This window comes from Schistocerca piceifrons, chromosome X (assembly GCF_021461385.2).
Source record: "Schistocerca piceifrons isolate TAMUIC-IGC-003096 chromosome X, iqSchPice1.1, whole genome shotgun sequence".
NCBI lineage: Eukaryota > Metazoa > Arthropoda > Insecta > Orthoptera > Acrididae > Schistocerca > Schistocerca piceifrons.
In genome coordinates, this window is record NC_060149.1 from 607,218,364 (window position 1) to 607,239,301 (window position 20,938).

Below are 20,938 nucleotides of genomic sequence, written 5' to 3' on the forward strand. Positions count from 1 at the left end.
AAGAATGGAGTCCTGCAGGGCTCTGTATTAAGCTCCCTATTTTTAGTGGACATTAACGGTCTAGCAGCAGCTGTCGGGCTCTCCATGTCATCTCTGTATGCAGATGACTTCTGCATTTCGTACTGCTACTCCAGTATGGGTATTGCCGAGTGGCGCCTAAAGGGAGCCATCCACAAGGCGCAGTCATGGGCTCCAGCCCACGGTTTCCAGTTTTCAGCTGCAAAGTCGTGTGTCATGCACTTCTGTCGGCGTCATACCGTTCATCCGGAACCAGCACTTTACTTTAATGACGATCCACTCACTGTAGTGGAGACATATGGATTCCTAGGAATTGGTTTTCGGAGCTTGATTGACTTGGCTCCCTCATCTTCGTCAGCTTAAGCAGAAGTGCTGGCAGCACCTCAATGCCATCCATTGCCTGAGCAACACCAACTGGGGTGCAGATCGCTCTACGCTGCTGCAGCTCTACAGAGCCCTTGTCCAGTCCAAAATTGACTGTTTTATGGTTCGGCAGCACCTTCAGCCTTGTATTTACTCGACCCTGTGCACCACTGTGGTGTTAGACTAGCGACAGGAGCTTTTAGGACGAGTTAGCTGACCAGTGTACTGGTACCTCCATTGCAGATCAGACGTGCGTAACTCCTAGCACACATTAATAGTTACCCTGAGCATCCGGATTACAGTCTCCTTTTCGCGTCTGCGGCAGTCCATCCCTCTCCCACATCGGTGGCCCAGGTTGCGGCTAACTATTGTGGTTTGCGTGCGGTCCCTCTCCTCCGAACTGGAGTCCCTTTACCACCTCTACTTGTGGTCCGTTCATGTACGCCTCCATGGTGTATGCCTTGGCTGTAGCTTCGTCTGGACCTTTCACGTGGCTCTAGTGACTCCATTGACCATGCAGTCAGTTCCTCTCGATTCTTGACGTGTTCCGGGGCTCTGAACAGGTTTACACCGACGGCTCGGTGGCTGATGGTCACGTTGGCTTTGCCTACGTTCACGGCGGCCATATTGAACAGCATTCCTTACCCGATGGCTGCAGTGTATTCACTGCAGAGCTGGTGGCCATTTCTCGTGCACTTCAGTATCTCCGTTCATGCCCTGGGGAGTCATTTCTTTTATGTACTGACTACATGAGCAGCCTGAAAACTATCGACTAGTGTCACCCTCGTTATCCTTTGGTAGCGTCCATCCAAGAGTCCATCTATGCCTGGTCGTACTGGATCCCTGGTCACGTCGGAATCCCTAGAAATGAATTTGCTGACAGGCTGGCGAAACAGGCTACACGGAAACCATTTCCGGAGATGGGCATCCCCGCAACTGACCTCCATTCGTTATTACGCCACAAGGTTTATCATTCGATCTGTATTTTGGCGCGTGTCCTTTGTCCCTCTGTTTCTTTAACCCTAGTGCTTTTAGGGTGAAGGATTTAATGTGTTACAGGGTGGCTGGCTTTTCCTTTTTATTTTCGTGGTGGGCCAGCCACTGTAATCTGCTTCCTTGTTTTACTCTCTTCTGTTTCTTGCATCTCTGTTGTCCTCTTTTGTTCCTTTTAGTGTTCGTTGCTTTCCTTCGTTCTTGTGGTCTTTCCTTTCTTTCCGTTTTGTGTTGTCTGTCTCGTCTATTTTCTTCTCACACTTGTGGCATTGTTTTATTAGGAACAACGGACCGATGACCTCGTAGTTTGGTCCCTTTCCTCCTGTTTTAAACCAACCAACCAACTTTAGACTGATTAAGGTCGATGTTGCGGGATGGAGCAATCGAGAAGTCCCTTACAGAACGTTGTACCATTTCAGTGGCCGCCATAAAGTTATTTTACGCGCCTCTAGCAGTCTTCCAGCGGAGATTACATAGCCCCTTAAAAGCATAATTTGGTTGCAATAGCAGATTGTTTCCAGTATCGCAGTGCACTACGCGACAGCTAACAGACAGCAGTTTAACGGCTCTATCACGATTGAATGCTACAGTAAAGTCGGCAACGTTAGAGATTTTATTAGTTTGTTCTCGTAAGAAATTACCAACGATTTCGAACGTTCGCATTCGTAACTATACTATGTCGGGCAGAAAGTATATTTTGGAAGAGACAAAAGTGGGGACTACGCATAAACGAACAGACCGCACACGCACGCGCGATGAATATACGGGTGGCGCTAATCTACGAACGAGAATGATTACGCACTGGCCACCTTTTAGAGTGAACCTGCGTTAACGTTCACATCAGGACATTTTTAGAGTTTTCACTAGATTCCCTAAATAACTATGAGGGAATGATGGGACTGCTTCTTGAACAGGGACAGTACAGTTACCTCCCAAACCTTCTTCAATCCACGATTGTGTTCTGTGTTTAACGACATACACACCGTTGCTAAATTTATTTCGCACATCGTCTATTCCCACACTAGCAAGTACGACTAACCGGATCGGCGTGTAACACAGTATCACATTAATTAAACGGTGATCATTGAATGCGTAATGGCTTTGACTACCTGCATAACAATACAGTATTCCTCAAGTGCAAGTACTCCTTCGAACCTGAAAGTAAGTCGTCTTTATCGAAAACCGTTCCTTTATTAATAAGACGTTGTTGTAGGAAATTTGCAGGATACTTCTAAAAGATACTCTCATGCTATTACCAATTCATATTGACTTGTTCGCGGTGAAAGGGCACCACAGCACTACTGCAAAACTAAACGCAATGTGAAATCTTATTCTTGCGTTAATGCTTAACGGGATCCGGCTACCAGGAAGAAACGGAAACAAACATCCGGTTTAAGTATTTCAACAGTCGCGACGTCAAATGACGCAATCTCCCCCACCTGTACGATTCTCTCAATTGTTCTTGCAAGTACGGTTACGGGGAAAGTATTTCATGCACGCTTATTTCCTTACATCTGCAATGGCTGCATTTCTGTGGCACCATGGCAACTCAACTCTGTGTTATCCAACATTTTTCGAAGATGAAATAATCTTAGCATAGTATTTTGAATCTTACAATTTATTTCGTTGATGATGAATATGGGGGTGGTGACAGTGATGAGAGCCATGATAATGGAGATGTCCTCGGATATGAAAAGTAATTAAATATTGGATCATCCTCTCCCAATCTCTCTCTTGCCATAGTACAGAAATATAAACTGCAGTTTAACTACGTGGTTTGTGACAAATCAGCTGATAAACTATTTGCCGCCTCCCACTCATAACGTGCATTCATTTAATATGTGGCACAATGTGTACGCCACAAACACCACACAATGGTGGGAAGGGCCGGCGCAAGCCCAACTGCCGTCCCGTGCGAGCTGTAAAATTGCCCCCCCCCCCCCCCGCCCCCCTCCCCACGATTTTTTTTTTTTTTTTTTCGCAGACCGTTTGTGGCATTCTATTTAAACAAATTTGTAGGAAATGTCAGCACTCAGTGTAACTGTTGAGTTACGTTCAGCATGTCGGTGTAGATGTAAATATAACTCAAAGCATTGAGACTGGCCACTCAGTGGCCGAAATATATGTAGATCTGGAAAATAAAAACAAAAATAGTGACTGACTGGTGACATTCTCTACAGATTTGTACAAAAGAGTCGCTGGGCACCAGCTCAAAAATGGAGTCAAACCTGATTGAAGAAATCTAACTAATTTTAATAAAGTTTACAAAAATGTGCAGATGCGTGTGGAATCTTAAGAGACTTAACTAATCGATAACGATAATTTGGTCTGATTAATAATATTTACAATAACTATTTAATGTTGAACAAAATAAGAAACAACTCAGTAAATAACCAACACACTGATCATAATATAAAACTTTAAAAAATACTAGATAAATCGAACCTTCCTGGCTTTTGCTTGTGCAAACTCTCACATGATCTGTGTAATTTAAGTCCTCTGCAAGCTAGTGTTATATCGATATTGTTGCAAGATCATTCAAACGAGTTTGGCTCATCTTTGATCGGAGGTATGTCTCTATCAGTTTCAGTTTTGAGGAACTCCTCTCTCCAGTCGCAACTGTCACTGGAAGTGTTAGGAGAATTCTCAGAACAATGTTAATTTTACGGCAAAAGTTATGTCTCCCTATAAACTTCAGTCTCTCTTTTGGACCTATTCCAGGTTTCAACAATGTTGAAAGCACTTTTAGTTCTTCCCTCAACTCCTGTCGCTTGACTCATGATCTTGCAAAATCGCTGCGAGGTTTCTACACTTTGTGTCCAGGCTGTCAGGAGGTGCATTCTTAAGTTCGCCGATGTCCTAGAGAAAATCTAAATAATCACAATGAGATTTCAGTTGATTGAATATCTCATCCAAAGTTGTGGTTACTATATCTAAAAGATAATAGTAGAATTCAATCTTGTAACGTTTTGTTGGGACATCTATTGTCTCATCCCTTCCTCCATAGGTAAAGTGTATTGGCTTCTTACTTCATCGCCGGGAAACACTTATCCGTGGTAACGTTAGATCTTCTAGCTCTAATTCTATAGCCAGTTCTTTGGAATCCGTCAAGAAAGACACACTTTTCTTCTGTTCTGCAAGTCTCAAAATATGCTTTCGTTTTTAAAGCATTTCCACGGCCGCAGAAACATTTGTCAGTGGCCTGGATGGTCTTACTGACTACACTGATGTGAAGCAGAACGTCGTACCAGATTACCAGAGAAGTGAGAAAGGTGCAATTTTTTGATTCGCAAGTGACGTTGCTTCGTGAGCGGTCATGCCATCGAATTCTTCTGATATCTGAACCAGTGCATCATAAACGCCTCCAATTTGAAATCTCAGGGGAGTAAGTGCATCGATGCGACTTTCCTACCAAGTATCGCTCAGTGTCTTCAGCGACAGGTTAGGCAGATACTTCAAGACATCCCAACGTCGAACGGAGGGCGAGAAGTAGTCATACAAACTTTTCACTGTGGAAAACATGGGAACAGCATATTTAGAAGACATAGCGGCATCGTTTACAACAAGATACAATGAGTGACTGCTACATGGTACATAAAATGCTCTCTTGTTCATGTCTCAAGTTCTTTTCTGGATACCATACTTCTTTCCTTCCATGTTTGCTCCATTGTCGTATCCTTGCCCTATCATATTACACAATAGGATTTTTTTATCTTCAAAGAACTTGAGTACGACCTGCGTCAAAGGGGAAATTTAAGAATTGGGCACTGGAAGAAACCCCAGGAAATGCTTCAGAATTCGGACATCGTATACCCCGTCGAGTCTAGTCTCCTGGATGAAACTTACCACAGCTGTCTTCTGCTCAACTTTTGAAATATCTGGTGTGCAGTCCAGAATTATACTGTAACACTTTGCAGATTTCATCATTAATAGAATGTTGTTGGTTATAGATGATCCAATAAGATGAATTATTTCAGTCTGTGTTTCTTTTCCAAGGTAATGATGACCCTTACTCTCACCTTGCTTCGTTCTGTGCAGGTGCTCCATCATCACAGAGTCGAACTTTCCGAATAATTCAAAGAGTTTCAAGAAGTTTCCTTTGTCAGGCTGAAAGAATGTATCTGTACTTTCTCTCAAAGGCAGACATTGCCGACCCAGGAAATGAATGATTGCTATTAAGTGCTCAAGAACATTTTTCCATGAGAAATATACTTCTATCATCGAACTAGCAGACTGTTCATTTTACAATGTGTTTATAGTGTAAATCTGTACCTAAAATTATAGTAATCATGGCAAGCTAAAATAGCATAGGAGATAATAAACAGTGAATCTGATTATCCAATCATTAATAATTGGTTTGTATCTTCTTATCAGCTTCACTTAGTTAAGATACCCCTTACTAAGCATAGAGGAGAGGAGAATGACACCTATTGTTAGGTGACTTACTGTGGCTGTTTATTCAATTGCAGCACCAACGCTTGCAAATGACATTTTCATAACTACTAAAAAAATGTGATGAGTTTAAGTTAGCATTACTGTTGTAACCCTTTTCATTTGCTGCTGCTTGATTAGAACAGCAAAGAAAAAAGGTCATTACTGATAGAACAAAAGCTCATGCTTTGCAAGAATGAGGAAGGAAATTAGTCACATCCTTACACAAAAGAAACATCCCAGCAGTCACCTCCTTCGGTTTTGGGTAAATGATGGAATACCTAAATCAGGGTGGCCCTCTCCTGGAACAATCCAGTGTGCCAAATTTGCACCATCTACTTTAGTTGCATTCCCAAGAACCATTTAACTAGCAATATGTGGAACAGACATTAAATATGAGCATTATGTATTCTTGTAAGAAATGTTCTCTTCCTACTCCTCTTTTTTTCAAAATAAAGTTATACATCCATGATGAACTACTCCCTTTGTTTAGGGATGAAGCAAAGTAATACACTTTATTCCAATAGCATATCTATACCTACAATTTGTTTCAGTCTTGGGATTGCTGGGATATGTCACATTTGCGTATTCGACAAACACTGGACTGAGAGGAAAATTTTTTAACAAAATACCTAGTGATGACCGATTCAATTATTTTGATGCTGAGCTAATACAGGTAAACAGAAACAATATCATTTGACTTTTCAGACCTTTTTTATGGCTTGTCAATAGTTCTTCACAAAATGCACAAAAATAAATGAAAGAACTTTTCAGGAAGCTACAAAGCGGCATGATGGAAATGTACTTATTTCTCCAGTGAGTATGAAAGCTGCTCTGCTAATGGTACTTGAAGGTGCAGTAGGTAAATCTGCAGATGAAATTAAAGATGTTCTGCGATTGCCCGATGAGAAGGAGTTGTATCGGATGAAAACGCAGCAATTTCTGCGTAGACTCGCTGTAAGTATGTATCAGGACAATGGGAGACATGTTAGAGACTCAGAATTTTACTAATATACAGGAACTGTGCCAGTTAATGTGTAAACCTAATGGAATACCTATTACCATTCTAGACAAATGTATTTGATAAAAATTCTATTCAGTACTGAATTCAACTCCAATCAGAAATATTTGCTACAATAAATGTAAACTGGTTTGTAAACAATAAAATAATGAAATAATGAAGTAATGAACTTGTTAAATATTAAGTTTACTTCACACAACAATAATAATCCAGACTTCTAGTTCTCTTAACATGTTATCCAAGTGTCAGAAACAAGAAAAAGACCACACACATTATTTTATAGCAAAGTAATGAGAGAGGGGGAGGGTTGAATGATTATTTCTGCAAGAGTTCCTGGACTAACAATAACAATAATAATTTATTTCCAAAGGTCAAATCTCCATCGATTACCATAGAGACGGGAAACAGTCTCTTCCTCTCAAATGACTTGAAGCCATATTCAGAATACAGAGCTGCAATGCAAGAATATTACTCTGCTACCATCAGTGAAGTGGACTTCACTTCACCAACAAAAGCTGCTATGACAATCAATGACTGGGTTAGTGGAGTCACCCATGGACTTATACCAAAACTTGTGGAGGCAGGTTAGTGTGAAGAAACACACTGTAATATATTGTGTGAGATTTTTTGTGTTCATTATCATGTATGCAGTCTTCTCAAATTCAAATGACAACAATCATAAACAAGATGAATATTTTCTTATGTCAATTACTTAGTTGAGTAGATGATCAGACTGGCTAGCTAATCACTACACAAAGCTGAGGAGGAATTCACTTCTCAATACACCACTGGAGCAACACACACGGCCAGCCCCCACCCCCTCCTCTCTCTCTCTCTCTCTCTCTCTCTCTCTCTCAGCTAAAATAGAAGAAATAGAGCACACACGTTTACCCTCTGATCTGGACTCTAGCCAGAAAATAAAATTCTACCATGGGGCAAACAAAAACTGTAAAACACAAACAGCAGCCTGGTGAGTCTCACAACTGGATTAAAAACTCACATTTTTTATGACCGTGTTAAATGCAAGCTGGTAAAAACTATTTAATACTAACAGTGAGTAGAGGGTAGTATACTACTGCTTTATTGTGCCCACTTGTGCATTACTTTACTTGAATAATAATGTAATGGCCCGGACAGACAAAGCTCAATGTGCCACTGTTTCTCACAACACATCATTTTGGCTGCAATGCCAATGTGCTAATTTCCTCTTGATTACATATCTTGATGCCTGGCTAAATGGTACCTCTTGCTTTTATAGAAGAAATAGCCCTGAAACATCTGATACTTTTTCTGTTGGGTACAACTGTTGGTTATTTCAGATGGCACAAAGGAAAATGGAAGCAGATGAGACAAGACCACCTTCAATCTTATATCACCACCTCTAGTGCCTAGTGAATGTAATGGGCATTTTACGCTCATTTTGAAGGCAAATGCTACAACAAGATCATAAAAGATTACACAATTGCAGCAGTTTTTCTTCTTATGGCTATTAATGTGGAATGTAAGGTGCTTATATAAAGTACTAAACAAGTCATAAAAACTTCATTCAAGATAGTATCTTCTAGACATAAATCTAAAACAATCCTGGGAGTTGAAAGTTAAGACAAGTGTGATTCATCACAACATTTCCGCAAGAACAATCTTGCTTTGAATATCAAAGTATGCAGTCACTTATAGATAAATATTACAAAGTTGTTCAGTAATAAGGTGTTTCATGCACTACAAACAGTATTTTGTATCATTGTTATAACTATTACTGCCTGATGTTCCCACTTTGGTCTTAAAAAGAATGTTACTAAACACATCTATGGGGAAACAGCAGTCACTATTTTCGTAGGTCTATGAATTAATAATGAAGCTGCACTAAAATATTATATTTTGTAAACACCAACATTAAGGATGAAATGAAATTTCTTAAATTTGTACTTTTTTCAACCAATCATTGAGCAGCAAGCTATAACCTCTTGCCCACAAAAAAGCTATGCATTGAGTGATGTGTAGCTTCTATGTACACACGAGGTTTCAAAATGTGTGGTATATCCTGAAGATTTATGAAAATGTAAAAAGTTGAAACTGTGACATGATTACACCATTCATATAAATATTATGTCACTTTGTGTTGAATGGATTAGAGACTTCAGAAATTATATGAACTATTAAAGCATCAGTTTTCCACCTAAAGGAGTGAGGTTTCCTGTCATTGATCTAAACTTGAACTATACAGTGCCACATGCTTCCTCCAAACTGCAGAGAAATTTCCACTCACTCTACCAAAATAGCATGCCTTCAGTGTTACCTGAAGACTTTGGTATAACCTTGTACTACTAGATAATGTTAAAAACCTCAATATTGAGATTGTGTTGCCTCCAGAAGCAAATAAACATCATTATCACACAACATACAACAGTGGCATGCAATGAGAACTCATATCAAATGTGTGAAAGAGCAACCAGAAAAATTTTCATTGATAAGTTATTCGAATTGTCCTCAAATAAGATATTTCTGCAGTTCCATATACACAGTGCTATCAATGTACACATGTATAAATATGGACTTGTTTATGACATTACCATAATGAATACAGTAACGTTTGATAAAATCCATTTGGTAATGACACCAAGATATTGACATATTCTCAGAAGTCACAAATACAGAACAACAGCAGTTAATGAATTTTCACTGATTACTAATATTAAGAGTTGGTATCTAGAAGTTCCCAATATTAGAATTCTTTGCTCAAATTGATAAGATTCCACTGCAATACCACTAGATTTCTATATAAGATGAAGGATGACTCATCCATTGTGATGATTGCTACATAGTTTCAGGTTTCATCACCTGTGATAACCTCTGAAAGTAAGTTTGGCTTGTCTTTGAACAGTCATGGCACAAACTATACCACAGTCCTCATATGCAATTCTACCAACAGAAGATATTCACATCTGCAACTGCATGTTCCCAAGGTGATGTAGTTTTAAATAGAACACCTACAGTCTTGCAGCATCAGATCCCTACACACAGCACACACTACTTCAGGTCTGTTTATGATTGTAAGTATTGTCTCCAGTAGCTTGCTTTAATGCTTAGTGTATTTCTGTATTAGTTTTCCTGACTTAAACAAAAAAAATGTTGTAGAGGCACACTGCTTTGTCAAGTAAGCCCTTGCCAAAGTGCAAGCTATCAGCAACATGACAGTGGAAAAATGCTCACCAACAACTAAACCACTCAGCTAACAGCAACTTGTGACACTGATTTAAGAAATATGTATGGGGGAGAAATACTATTGCAATGTTCTAAGACATTTGGAGGAACAGAGAAGACTGTCCACAGAGATTCTGTGTGAAGACTGCTTAGGCCTACTCCATGACAATCCAAGACCACATAAAACCTATGTTCAGGAATTTTTGGCAACAAACAGGTAGTAGCTGTGTCCTATGCACCATACTCAGCAAACTTAGCTGTGTGTTACTTCTTCCCAAAGAAGAAAATAAGGCTGACTGTGTGAAAGTGATACAGTGGAAGGGATTAATGTGGAATGGCAGAGGGTATTAAATGCATTGACAGAGAAACACCTCCAGGATGCACTCCAAAGTAGCAGAAATGTTGGTATCAGTGCATTTGCTTCCAGGTGAACTACATGGAAGGTGATAGTGCAGAATAGGGTCCATGTTAGACACAGTAATTTTAGGTAACATGTATTGTGAGAGTTTCGGTACTACTTCATAAATTCCTCATTCACACATTGCATAAATGAAGAATGAAAACCTGAACCACAGTTTAGACTCCTTTTACAATTACAGATTACCTGATGCAGGTCATATAAGCTACTTCGCTAGTTTAAAAAAAGATGAGTGTAAAGACTCATGTAAAATTGGGTATCATTAAACTAGAGTGCATTTGTTGTTTACTTTTACTTCTCATTACATGTATCATACAGTAAACATAAAAAGACTAGTAAAATTACTTTGTTACACAGATATATTTTATAACAAGCTGCCATTATTATATTCTCTTTATGCAATTGGAAACTTTGTTTTTCATAGTACAGCTTGTAGCCATAAAACTGAATTTCATTTATTGCTTGATTTCAGAGGGTCTTCCAACTGATACAAAGCTCATGATGACCAATGCAGTCTATTTTAAGGGAAAATGGAAAATAGCCTTTGATGCAGATGGTACAACAGTGAGATGTTTCTACAAACAGAATCTTGAATGCCAAAGATCATATTTCATGGAAACCCTAAGTTACTTCAAGTATGGTTACATAAGCTCTCTCGACGCAGAGGCTGTGGAAATTCTTTATTATGTAAGTACATTGTTCCCTTTGCTGTCATCATGTTCCATTAGGCTTCAACTTTTATACCTTCTACAAACAGCCGAAAATTTTCTTCCTTTCAAATTTTCCCACATTCTATTTTTCACTACCATACAAAGCTGTGCTTCAAACGTACATTCTCAGAAATTTCTTCTTCAAATTAAGGTCTATGTTTGATGCTAGTAGACTTCTCTTGGCAAGGAATGCCTATTTCAGTAGTACTAGTCTGCTTATTATGTCGTCCTTGCTCAATCCATCGTGGGTTATTTTGTTGCTCGGTAGCAGAATTCCGTAACTTCATCTACTTTCTGATTACCAATTCTGATGTTAAGTTTCTCAGTATTCTCATTTCTGTTACTTCTAATTACTTTTATTTTTGTTAATTTACTCTCAATTCATATTCTGTACTCATTAGACTCGCCATTCCATGTAACAGTGCCTGTTGTTGCTCTCCAGTTTCACTGAGGATAGCAATGTCATCAGTAAATCATATCACCAATATCCTTTCACCTTGAATTTTAATCCCACTCTTGACACTTCTGTCATTGTTTCTTCAATGAACACAGTAAGGGCAAAAGACGACGTCCCTGTCTTACACCTTTTTTTTTAATCTGAGCACTTTGTTCTTGGTCTCCCACTCCTCTCATTCCTTCTTGGTTCTTGTACATATTATGTATTACCTTTCCTTCCCTATTGCTTACAACTATTTTTGTCAGAATTTCAAGCACGTTTCATCATTTTACTTTGTTGAACGCTTTTGCCAGGTCAACAGATCCTATGAACATGTCTAAATTTTTCCTCACCCATGCGTCCATTATCAACTGCAATGTGAGAACTTCCTCTCTGGTGCCTTTATCATAGATCCTAGATTTTCTTTTCCACTCTTCTGTATATTATTCTTGTCAACAGCTTGGATGCATGATCTGTTAAGTTGACTGGGCATGTTAAGTTGATTGTGTGACAATTCTTGCACTTGTCAGTTCTTGCTATCTTTGGCATCATGAGGGTGCTGTTTTTCCAAAAGTTCGATGGTATATTGCCAGTTTCATACATTCTACACAGCAATGTGAATAGTCGTTTTGTTGCCACTTCCACCAATGATTTCAGAAATTCCAATGGAATATAATCTCTCCCTTCAGCCTTAGTTGATCGTAAGTCTTCCAAAGCTGTTTTAAATTCTGACTCTTAAACTGGATCACATCTCTCTCTTTCCTGTCGACAACTATTCATTCTTCTATCATGTTGTCTGACAAGTCCTCCCTGTCATTGAGGCCTTCAATGTGCTCCTTCTATCCACTCTCTCACCTGCATTTAACAGCAGTATTCCCATTGCACTCTTAATGTTATTTCCCTTGTTTTTAATATCACCAAAGGTTGCTCTGACCTTCCTCTATTCTGAATCTACCATTCTAGCAATCATTTCTTCACATTATTCATGCAGCCATTTTGCATTAGCTTCCTTGCACTTCCTATTTATTTAATTTTTAAATTATTTGTATTTCCATAATCCTGAATGGTTTTGTACTTATTTTGTTGATCAGTTGAAGTATTTCTTCTGTTATGCATTGTTCGGTCGAGAATACAGGTGTTCGGCTGTTGCATTGGCCTGCATATTCTCCACACCTTTGACATTCTGAAAACATCTAATCATGTATTGCCAAGAGACTGGTGTGTCAACACTTGCCAGCCACTAAGATTCATACACTGTGGCATACAGTTCACGCATAGGGATCATGAGAAAAATATGAGCTTACAAAAAGTACAGAGAACTTCGTAGACAGTCATTCTCCGTTATTCAGTACACAGATGGAATAGGAAAGAAAACTGATAATACTGGTATTATGTATTCTCCACCATACACTGGCTTGTTGAGTATTTAATGTGTGGAAATGACTTGCCCAAATGTGAGATCCAAGCTCAATTTGACTACATGCCCAGCCAGGCTGCTGCCAGAGACGGCAGATCTTCGAACTAAATTTCTCATAATTTACCCCACAATTGCACACAAATTTAATAATTTCCTACATGGCTGTAAAAGCCCAATAAATAAAGTTTTACTTGCTATTCTTCCTGGTGCTGCAATTTTAAGGTCAAACAATGTACAAGCACTCTCCAGCAGTATGTACTATTTACACACCACCAACAGTTACTGCAATTACTACATTGCATATAGTTCAATTACATACTTTTGTTTGAATGTGAACAGCATCTTGGTTAGCATGGGATAGGAGACCTTGCCTTATTTTCTTGTTTTCGTATTTACAAGAGCTATTCAGATATCTAGTGGCTGTGGTAATGGAGAGTGTATGTTTTAAGAACTTGATGTCAGAGTTGACTGGTGTCTGCAGACAGGTAGACAGAAGCTGTATCAGCAGCTACTGATGAGCTCCTTATTTGGTGCCAGACAGACAGACAGACAGTTGACAGTTATTAGCATGCTGTGCTTAGATGAGGAGTGGTTGTGTGGAAAACAGCAGCATCAAATCGCAAACATGTGTATGTCAAGTTTCTTGTAAGTTTGAGGCATTACATCTGCTAATAATGATTTGGACAATGGGCTTCGCCTTTTTGCTTGAATAAGTGGCTTTCTTATCGTGTTACAAGCACCCACAGACGAAATGGAGATAGTGCTGTGTGTAAGCAACTTAAATTTCAAATCATATGATCACCTGTCTTTGGGAAATAGTGTCATGCAAGGGGAATAAATCCCATGTACACTTAGCGTATACCTGTAGAAATTGTCTGACAGGTGAAACAAGCTATCCATGTGCCAGTCAAAAGTATTGGTTGTACTTGACTACAGATTACCACTCAGGTCTGCACTAATTAATGTGTGTTGCATGGCATCTGAGACTGTTGTTTATTCTTTCAGAAAATGGTGAAGACAGCTAGTCTCACTAATGGATCAAACTACAAATATCAATGTGCACCATCATTCAAAATCAGGTTCATCTGGTCTGAATGAGGGTGGAGGGTCGAAATTAGAGGCTCTCTGAGTTGTGCAGTGTAGCTTCCTCAATGTGCACTTCATGTATTGAGTAGCCCAGGAGAGGGCAGGAAACTTCCATATATAAGTTGCAATATTAACTCCAATGAGATCAAACAAAAGTATGAATACACATAGACAACAGTAACTAACAGTGATACTTATCTGGAAACATCACCAAACTGACCTGAGATTTTAAGGAAAGAAAAACACACTTCCAATATCTCAGCCCCAGCAATTGATCCTGCACAAAAATTTGGGCCACAGTTCTGGTAGTATGTAGTTATGAACTTCTAAGCGCACAGCATTTAAATAATTGCGCCCACACATTTTCAATCTGTCCATCTACAGCTGCCTAATGCCAGAGTACAAAGTACTGTATAGCAGATTAAGAGGTTTGTCTTCGTAAGACCAATGATCCAAGAAGCAATAATGCTTTGTTCATTGTTTCAAAATGTACTGTTTCTAACCCATAGCTGTTGTCAGAGATCACTTTGTTTTGAACACCTTCATGTTGCAATTTAGAAATGCAGTATAAATTAATGAAATGAATGAATATATCATTAAATAAGTAGCATACTCCTATTTAATAATTAACATCACTGATATTTGTTGTTTGCTTTGGACTGAAAAGTGGACACTGATAAAGTGAAGTACATTTGCAGGAGTTACGCCATTCATTGTGACTGGTATGGTTAAACTGGAAATTATTAACTCCATTTCATAACACTTCAGTTGCTCACACTGATTCATTTTGATTTTGAGGTATGGACAGGTAAAATAATACTGAACATATATTTTGAACATATATTTGCATGTGGCTGAAATATTATGTACACTTTCCATATAAAGCAATTTGTTCTTGAAACAGATTTCAAAATACATTTGACAGATGTGACCCTCTCCCTCCAAGCTCCCTTGGCTTTGAATGTAACACACAGCAGTGTGCCGGTCGCTATTCTACTGTACAGTACTTTATGCTCGGGCTGCAGTAGGGTGGACAGAGTGACAAACAATAGGTGTACACAAATATTTAGATGATGTTCGCAGGGACATATCCGCATACTACCAGAATTGTGGCCCACATTTTCATGTGGTACCACCTTTTAGATCTGATATCTTGTTACTGTGCCTTTTCTTCTCAAAATATGAGATCAAATTGGGCTTGATCCACATACATTAGTCAGTCATTCAAATATAGCCTCAGTTCAATAGCACAGAAAGAATTATGACTGCCACATGATAGTAATGGTAATTTTAATTTGCTAATATTCACTGAAAAAATGATAAATAGCCAGTGCTGTATAAAAAACAGTTTTCCAACGTAATCCTGAACACATTCTCAGGTGTCAGCCTCCAAGAAACTATTCCCAAAAAGCCATGGTAGAGATGAAGTAAGTGGCACATTGGTAATACACCAGACTTGATCTCTTTAGGCTGGCAATTCAAATCCCTATCCAGTCATTTCAGTTTTTTAGTTTCCATCCATCACTTAAGGAAATTTCCAGGATGGTTCCTTTGAAAAGGATACAACTGAGTGCCTTCCCCAATTGAACTTGGGCTCAGTTTCATGGGATGTTAAAACCTGAACTTCCTTCTTGACATTTCATAGGAATATTCTGAATCTTCTAACTATAAATGGGACAATTGTTTTCAACTGTCCAATCAAGGAAAAATCACTTACAATTTGTATTGGTATCAGAACAATGACAGCACTAAAGGCAAAAAGTTATTCCTCAAATCTAGGAAAGCAGTTGTTTTGTGGAACTGACAGTTTAGTTTAAAATTCTACATCTACATCTACATCTACATTGATACTCCGCAAGCCACCCAACGGTGTGTGGCGGAGGGCACTTTACGTGCCACTGTCATTACCTCCCTTTCCTGTTCCAGTAGCGTATGGTTCGCGGGAAGAACGACTGTCTGAAAGCCTCCGTGCGCGCTCTAATCTCTCTAATTTTACATTCGTGATCTCCTCGGGAGGTATAAGTAGGGGGAAGCAATATATTCGATACCTCATCCAGAAACGCACCCTCTCGAAACCTGGCGAGCAAGCTACACCGCGATGCAGAGCGCCTCTCTTGCAGAGTCTGCCACTTGAGTTTGTTAAACATCTCCGTAACGCTATCACGGTTACCAAATAACCCTGTGACGAAACGCGCCGCTCTTCTTTGGATCTTCTCTATCTCCTCCGTGAACCCGATCTGGTACGGATCCCACACTGATGAGCAATACTCAAGTATAGGTCGAACGAGTGTTTTGTAAGCCACCTCCTTTGTTGATGGACTACATTTTCTAAGCACTCTCCCAATGAATCTCAACCTGGTACCCGCCTTACCAACAATTAATTTTATATGATCATTCCACTTCAAATCGTTCCGCACGCATACTTCCAGATATTTTACAGAAGTAACTGCTACCAGTGTTTGTTCCGCTATCATATAATCATACAATAAAGGATCCTTCTTTCTATGTATTCGCAATACATTACATTTGTCTATGTTAAGGGTCAGTTGCCACTCCCTGCACCAAGTGCCTATCCGCTGCAGATCTTCTTGCATTTCGCTACAATTTTCTATTGCTGCAACTTCTCTGTATACTACAGCATCATCGACGAAAAGCCACATGGAACTTCCGACACTATCTACTAGGTCATTTATATATATTGTGAAAAGCAATGGTCCCATAACACTCCCCTGTGGCACGCCAGAGGTTACTTTAACGTCTGTAGACGTCTCTCCATTGATAACAACATGCTGTGTTCTGTTTGCTAAAAACTCTTCAACCCAGCCACACAGCTGGTCTGATATTCCGTAGGCTCTTACTTTGTTTATCAGGCGACAGTGCGGAACTGTATCGAACACCTTCCGGAAGTCAAGAAAAATAGCATCTACCTGGGAGCCTGTATCTAATATTTTCTGGGTCTCATGAACAAATAAAGCGAGTTGGGTGTCACACGATCGCTGTTTCCGGAATCCATGTTGATTCCTACATAGTAGATTCTGGGTTTCCAGAAATGACATGATATGCGAGCAAAAAACATGTTCTAAAATTCTACAAGAGATCGACGTCAGAGATATAGGTCTATAGTTTTGCGCATCTGCTCGACGACCCTTCTTGACGACTGGGACTACCTGTGCTCTTTTCCAATCATTTGGAACCCTCCGTTCCTCTAGAGACTTGCGGTACACGGCTGTTAGAAGGTGGGCAAGTTCTTTCGCGTACTCTGTGTAGAATCGAATTGGTATCCCATCAGGTCCAGTGGACTTTCCTCTGTTGAGTGATTCCAGTTGCTTTTCTATTCCTTGGACACTTATTTCGATGTCAGCCATTTTTTTCGTTTGTGCGAGGATTTAGAGAAGGAACTGCAGTGCGGTCTTCCTCTGTGAAACAGCTTTGGAAAAAGGTGTTTAGTATTTCAGCTTTACGCGTGTCATCCTCTGTTTCAATGCCATCATCATCCCGTAGTGTCTGGATATGCTGTTTCGAGCCACTTACTGATTTAACGTAAGACCAGAACTTCCTAGGATTTTCTGTCAAGTCGGTACATAGAATTTTACTTTCGAATTCAATGAATGCTTCACGCATAGCCCTCCTTACGCTAACTTTGACATCGTTTAGCTTCTGTTTGTCTGAGAGGTTTTGGCTGCATTTAAACTTGGAGTGGAGCTCTCTTTGCTTTCGCAGTAGTTTCCTAACTTTGTTGTTGTACCACGGTGGGTTTTTCCCGTCCCTCACAGTTTTACTTGGCACGTACCTGTCTAAAACGCATTTTACGATTGCCTTGGAACTTTTTCCATAAACACTCAACATTGTCAGTGTCGGAACAGAAATTTTCGTTTTGATCTGTTAGGTAGTCTGAAATCTGCCTTCTATTACTCTTGCTAAACAGATAAACCTTCCTCCCTTTTTTTATATTCCTATTAACTTCCATATTCAGGGATGCTGCAACGGCCTTATGATCACTGATTCCCTGTTCTGCACTTACAGAGTCGAAAAGTTCGGGTCTGTTTGTTATCAGTAGGTCCAAGATGTTATCTCCACGAGTCGGTTCTCTGTTTAATTGCTCGAGGTAATTTTCGGATAGTGCACTCAGTATAATGTCACTCGATGCTCTGTCCCTACCACCCATCCTAAACATCTGAGTGTCCCAGTCTATATCTGGTAAATTGAAATCTCCACCTAAGACTATAACATGCTGAGAAAATTTATGTGAAATGTATTCCAAATTTTCTCTCAGTTGTTCTGCCACTAATGCTGCTGAGTCGGGAGGTCGGTAAAAGGAGCCAATTATTAACCTAGTTCGGTTGTTTAGTGTAACCTCCACCCATAATAATTCACAGGAACTATCCACTTCTACTTCACTACAGGATAAACTACTACTAACAGCGACGAACACTCCACCACCGGTTGCATGCAATCTATCCTTTCTAAACACCGTCTGTACCTTTGTAAAAATTTCGGCAGAATTTATCTCTGGCTTAAGCCAGCTTTCTGTACAAAAGATTCAAGATTAAAGCTCAGATACACAAATTATTCTCTATATATACATGGAATATGGCAAAGACCCTTCTTGGTTAAACAGTGCCCTCCAGAGAATATTTGGGAAACCAATTATTCTCAGGAACCAGTAGCTCCAGTATTCCATACATAGTTGAATATTTTGGGTCATGACATGCCAGTAGACTGCGTAACACTCTCAATTTAATGACATACAAAATCAGTTGGCAGCAGTTCAGTGTTTAATAACATGTATTCCTACATTGATAGCCATAACTATTTATGACATTATATACTTTAAAGAGAAGTTTTCCAGTGATAACAGTGCACTGAAACATTTGAGGTGTGCTACAGAAGGATGTTGAAAATTAAGATGACTTATAAGAAATGAGGCAGTTCTCCACAGGAGAGAAACATACAGTAAACACTGATGCTGTTTCATTAGTGACAAGGACACTCCCTCTGCCAGTAAGCTGGTTTTTCCAAGGTGTCCATTGTGCATCAAAGCTGTCCCCACCTTGTCTAAAACAACACTGATGCCTAATTCCCACATACACCTTGCACAACTGCTGACCAGCCAGAATGGAACATCCCACTTTTTGTCCACCCCTTGCCATGGTCTGAGGTAATAAATACTGTCCCTATTATCTTTATCACTGTCACTAAACCTCAGTAATACTCTTGTTGGTTCTTATGACTTCTGCTCCCATCATCCTCTTGGTAGACTCTAGCAGTCAACTGGCCACATATGGCCATCCATCATCAACTGTTCCAGCCTTGTCAGTGCCAATGTCTACTCTGAGAGGTAGGACCAACTTTTATAACAATCATGACATATAACAACTTTGTTGCACCCTTGTACTGTATTCTAAGTGGATATAATTATAAACGAAACTGTGGCAACCATTGTGGGAAATGCTGCTTGGCATAGTATTACTTTAAAAGATGCTTCAGAACAAATGCCACTTGCCATCACTGTTGTCCTGCAACTTTCTTCTAAACTGTGAAGATGATTGTTTCTCCAACATATTTGTAATTAACAAGAAAGATTTCTAGAGATACAGTTGTCATGTTTCAAAATAAAGACACCAGCTGCAGTGATTTTCCTGTCCTTGCAATTGTACTGTCTTGTTGAGGGTGTATTTATATTTTTGTCATGACCCCTCTACTGGAATCCACAATGTCACAGTTTTAAAACTGAAACTATGACACTTTTTTCAACATTGAAACTGGCACTTTTTAAGCCAGTTCACAAAAGTCAGACTGACTTAGTTTTTAAATTCACTTCTTTTTTAAAATTTAATGTATTCATTATGTTAACATTTTCGGAATAATTACAATGTGTGTTAATACAAGGACAATTAATATTTATAAAAAAATCCACTGTCCTTTTCCATAGGCAAGTCAAGAAAACTAGACACTTGATATGTTGTTCATTTTAAAGTCAAAGTAGTTCAGGCTCTTTCTGTATGAACCAAATTGCAGCTGCCATCAAAATAGGATTTGCAGTTATCACAATATAAAATCTAGCACGTAACAATAGTTCCACTTTTACAGTATGGTAATGCTGTGCATGAGAAGGAAAGACTTCTTTAACAGCAGATACAGGAAGTTGGTGCAGTACAAGGATACTGAACTCACTCGGGAGGACTGCAGTTTAAATCCTTGTCAGATTGTGCAGTTTCCCTAAATCTCGTACGGCACATGCTGGGATGGTTCCCGTGTATGTGACATGGCTGATTTTCTCTCTATACTTCCCCAAACTGACTGTTCTACATCTGACAAATTTGTCACTGACTGGCTGTTTAATCCTAATCTTCCTTAACAGTTCATTTATGTGCCCCCTCCACACCCCTTGTGATTTAGTGAATTAATGGGGACTTCTCGGTGTGACGTCATGTGTGCTGGACTGCTGTTGAAATTGCTCACCAATATTTTATAATGTTTGTCTTCAGTTACTTATTTTAAAGTTTATTTGTGTTGATATTTGCTGTAAAAGTAAGTTATCAATGGATTTTTATTCATCTTAGTCTTTCTTTCTGTGTTGCTGATGTGAGTGGTTTGTTATTCATGAGTATGCTTACGTCATTCATCAAAGTCTCAGACCTCAGCAGTGTGTTCACATTTCTTAGTGTGCAGTTGCAGCTCTAGCAATTCTAAAGGTAAGTACTGTCAAGAGATTTGTGCACTGTATTTGAATAATAAATTTAGTAGTTTTCATTCATATCCAAATATTAGCAGTTGCAGCTGTAGTGGTTCTTAAGTTGAATTCTGACAAAGTTGTTTGTGCACTGTTATACAGTTATTAAAT

General features: G+C 39.3%; 2 protein-coding genes across 2 annotated transcripts in view; one reads left to right on the plus strand and one right to left on the minus strand.

The window, feature by feature from the left end:
- The window catches only part of LOC124723176 (constitutive coactivator of peroxisome proliferator-activated receptor gamma-like), a 735,979-nt gene that overhangs the window by 283,615 nt on the left and 431,426 nt on the right, over positions 1–20,938 (minus strand). The gene's annotated exons all lie outside the window — the stretch shown is intronic.
- LOC124723179 (leukocyte elastase inhibitor-like) overlaps positions 1–20,938 on the plus strand; it is a 74,612-nt gene that overhangs the window by 32,704 nt on the left and 20,970 nt on the right. The window contains exons 2-5 of the mRNA XM_047248373.1: positions 6,360–6,481; positions 6,580–6,762; positions 7,197–7,410; positions 10,918–11,132. Coding sequence (XP_047104329.1) covers positions 6,360–6,481; positions 6,580–6,762; positions 7,197–7,410; positions 10,918–11,132 — 734 coding nt within the window. The remainder of the gene's footprint in view (positions 1–6,359; positions 6,482–6,579; positions 6,763–7,196; positions 7,411–10,917; positions 11,133–20,938) is intronic.